Source organism: Sinocyclocheilus anshuiensis, unplaced genomic scaffold, assembly GCF_001515605.1.
Source record: "Sinocyclocheilus anshuiensis isolate Anshui unplaced genomic scaffold, SAMN03320099.WGS_v1.1 scaffold477, whole genome shotgun sequence".
Classification (NCBI taxonomy): domain Eukaryota; kingdom Metazoa; phylum Chordata; class Actinopteri; order Cypriniformes; family Cyprinidae; genus Sinocyclocheilus; species Sinocyclocheilus anshuiensis.
This window is the reverse complement of record NW_015536549.1, coordinates 1,980,170-1,984,280: the sequence shown is the minus strand read 5'-3', so window position 1 is coordinate 1,984,280 and position 4,111 is coordinate 1,980,170. Positions and strand designations below refer to the sequence as shown.

Genomic DNA, 4,111 nt, shown 5'->3' with positions numbered 1-4,111 from the left:
TTATTTTTTTTATAATATTTTTATATTTTTCCATTTTCATGTCTTTTTTCAGCAAATTAGATGTTGGGGTGGGAATACCTTGTGTGACCATTAGCGCCTATTTGAAACCATTTCAGAACAGATAAAACAAATTAAATTTCCAAAAAATTATTTCATTATTTGGCTACAGACTCTTGAGGGCAACAGTTGTTTTTCTGATTTCCACATTTTTCTTCTTCAAAAGTACTAAAACATCATTATTAAATGAATTGTCAAGGAACCACAAGCATAAAGATGAATCTTAATCAGATCAAGAATCTTAATTCATATGAGACCTATACCTAACTGTTTGTATATGTTGTGCTTTTGTCACTCAGAGAAAACTGCTGGCCATCTACCTCCACAATGACGAGAGTGTCCTCAGTAACGTGTTCTGCTCTCAGATGATGTGTGCAGACTCCATAGTGTCATATCTCAGCCAGAACTTCATCACATGGGCCTGGGACGTTACTAAAGAAGCTAATAAAGCCAGGTAACACTATTTAACATATTCCTTCCTTTCATCTCTCTCATCGCATGCACTCACAATGGCAGTCAAACCATCCAGAACAGTAGCGATCGGAAGCATTTTCACACTCAAAATGGATGATCTCTTAATGAGAAGCATTCCTTCCTTCCCCCTCTCTCCTCTTCTGACTCTCTCCTCATAGAGGGCTTTAACAAAAGATGTTGTGTTTGCTCACTGAGGCCCCGGTAGGGCAGTCTGCACTAATCTGCCCCGTTAAAGGGTCAGTTAGACACACAGCCATCATAGAGCACTCTCCTCAGAATGTCTTCATTTCAGGATGGCATTTATGGTGGTTTTACACTTTGTCTTTGGTCAAATGAAACTTTTGTCCTTTGGAAGCAAAAGAAACATACACCCAAAATAGTATTAAGATTGCAAAAATAATATATTCTCCTGTTTAAAATGTGCTTTGTTTCCAAGACACGGAGTAAACTTTACGAAGCTATATCCCAGATCGTTTCAGGTGGAAACGGAGCGAGCAAAATGAAGATGGAAGGCCAGAAAAGGAAACGAACAGAGAGAGAAAAAGGGAGAAGCTGGTCAGGCAGCAGATGGATTCTTGATTGGTCCCAGCAGGCTTTGCTTCTGAGCAGCCCTCTACTTTTCCTTCCAGTAGGCTTCACCCTAAAGGCCTCCCTCCGGAGTGGACAGGGAGAGAAAGATCAGCTAGTGACCTGCTTCTGCAGGGGCTCCTTCAGTCCAGCCTTGCCTCTATACCCCTCTCCCTCCCCTTCTGCTTTTTGCCCCAGCTGAGTCTTTCTACCACAGATTAAAGGCGGGCAACATCTGGGGCTATTCATAATGCGAACAGAGAGAGAGAGACACACACACACACAATCCCACATCCTTATACGCTGACATACTCATACACACATACACACCTCATTCTCACGCTCCCGAGCCAGGCCTGACTGATAGGTGATTGTGGATGGTGACTGGCAGTGTTTTTCAAAGCTAAATCTGTGAATGAAGCCTGTGAATCGCTAATCGCTGACACCGATCACATAAACTCTTAGCATAGTTGTGCATTAATCCAGAGCCCAAATGTAATTAGAGTGAATGTAATTAGCACCCACAGGTGCTACAGGTGCTCTTTGTTACTGGTACAAGTAAGAAAAAGCTGCAGGCCACAATTTGACAGTGCATTCTAGCAGATACAAAGTTTTTTGTAGTTTTTTTTTTGCAATCTATCAAATCCTGATGATTCATATGGCTGATTTATTGACAATGCTGTAAATCAAAGTAATTGCAATTTAATAATTAGTTGTTTTTTTTTCAATAGTAGCATCAGTTTCTTTTGCTGCAGCAAAAAGTCTGAAGAAAGTTTTTTTTAAGTCTTTTTTATTATTTTCCTTTTTCTGCCCCGTAAGGCTGCGTTTACACTTGCGCTTACACATTAACATGCGACCTGTATCCGGATGTTGTCCACAATAACATTGAAAAGACAAGTGTAAACGCGCTTCTGATCGGAATGTTATCCGATCAGCGTGTCCTGGTCCAGAGGTAGTCGAGGACGCATTGTGTTCGGATCTCAGTGTAATGTAAACGCAATCCAGCCCTCGTGTCTGCAGAGAGAGAGAGAGAGAGAGAATTATGAAACATGAAACAACAGAGTGTTCAGGCTGATAACAACCCATCTTTCAATAGGCCTACATAGAATGCCTAATATTTGAGGCCCAAGTTAAAGTACAATTATATTAACTCTTACTATGCATAACTAAAGAATGGGACAGAGTTAGGGTAGTTTAACTTAGTCTGAAGACTTTGTTCACACAGCTTACAAATTCATACATTTTCAATGTTTATTAATCTGTATGCACCAGCTACAACTTTAGTACTATTTCGATGTCGAAAAGGCAGCATCCTAAATGTCATGCAACTTTGATGAATATGTAGGAAGTATGCAGTCAAGCAGCCCACTAGGTTCAGAACGTTTTCCAAATATGTTTTTAAAAAATGCTATACACACACAACAAAATGTCATATGTTTAAGACTTGCATCTTCTGCATATTGCAGCTCTGATGTGACACTGAGAGCACAGTTAACCATCAAACTAAATTACGTGCAGGACTGTGTTTACACGGCCATCTCCTTCTCCGATCTTTAATGTTGAATGTTCTTCTCCTTTTTTGGCTTAAACCTCTCCAAGTTTATTAAGCACAATATTTTTTTGTCAGAAGAGCATGACATCCTCAACCCTCTGAGCTCAGTTTCAGCATTAATTCCATGAATGTGTAAGATATATGATCATTCATGTGGAATACCACTGCAGCCGTTCCAGGGCTGAAACATGTTTACATGCTGAACTGAGTCATCTTTTGTTTTGAATACTCACTTGAGAGTGATAAGGCCATGAGGAATCTAGTCTTTGCTAAGCTAGTGGAGGAACAGATGTTAATTCAACAGAACAAGCTGACATAAGAGTTTGGGAGAGTGTTGTAAGTTAATTGAAAAGGCATAACTTAACAAAAGGAACTTTTTATTATTTTTTTGGCCTCACAAACCAACCTTTGACGTTAGTTGAGTAGTAGTATATATTTATTTAATGCCATGTCAGCATCAAAGGCTTTGACGTTAGTTGAAGAAAACACTAGGGCTGGGTAACGTTTGAATTTTACCAATTCCGATTCCAATTCCGATTCTTTTCGATTCCCAGTTTTGGTTCCAATGTGATGAAATAATGATATCAAACAGGCTGCGTTTACACTTGGCATTAACATGCGACCTGTATCCGGATGTTGTTCACATACACATTGAAAAGACAAGTGTAAATGCGCTTCGTTATCCGATCAGCGTGTCCTGGTCCAGAGGTAGTCGAGGACGCATTGTGATCAGATCTCAGTGTAATTTAAACGCAATCCAGCCATCGTGTCTGCATTCGCAGGTCGACATCACCCAAAACTCCGCCCCCTCTCTCCCGATCTGTCGGAAAAACTGAACGCTAGTGAGACTCCTACATTTATTTTTATTTGTAAAATGTCCCGTGACTGAAAATAGTTTTCAAAAGAAAACCCACCACTTCAGGTCGACTTTGCACCGCAGACTTATTTAAATATTGCGCGGGAAATACAGATCCGATCGGTTATCCAGATCGAGAAGTCAGCTGATGTTGCCAAGTGTAAAACGCGCTGTGTCCTGATTGACTGATGATCCGATCTGCTTTATCAGATCACGGTGATCGCATGTTAATGCCAAGTGTAAACGCAGCCACATTTATCCTGTGACTCTTTTTTGCAAACCATTTATTGGAGCTGAATACCATAAACAAAAATTAACAGGCAACATAAAAACTGGACTCTTTAAGAGCTGTTTGTGTGCAAAAAAGAACTGCATGATTCTGGATAAATTGAGTTTTTTTTTTTTTTCCCAATGGAAGTTGTGGTTCTCTCATGAATCTGAAGAAAACAAATACTAGACAACTAAACAAAATCACATGTAATTTAAGAATAAACGATTCAATGACTCACTCAAGATGTACTTGTTTCATTACTGGATGAATCAGCATTATTGAACAAATCTTTTGCGTGATTCAAAGACAAATACATTTTAACAGCCCCTTTTCA

The 4,111-nt window shown here is 39.6% G+C and overlaps 1 protein-coding gene across 2 annotated transcripts in view; it reads left to right on the top strand.

The window, feature by feature from the left end:
* Positions 1-4,111, top strand: part of faf1 (Fas (TNFRSF6) associated factor 1) — a 97,858-nt gene that overhangs the window by 50,261 nt on the left and 43,486 nt on the right. For both annotated transcript variants that reach the window (XM_016500844.1, XM_016500853.1), the window contains exon 13: positions 357-511. In XM_016500844.1, the coding sequence (XP_016356330.1) occupies positions 357-511 (155 nt within the window). The remainder of the gene's footprint in view (positions 1-356; positions 512-4,111) is intronic.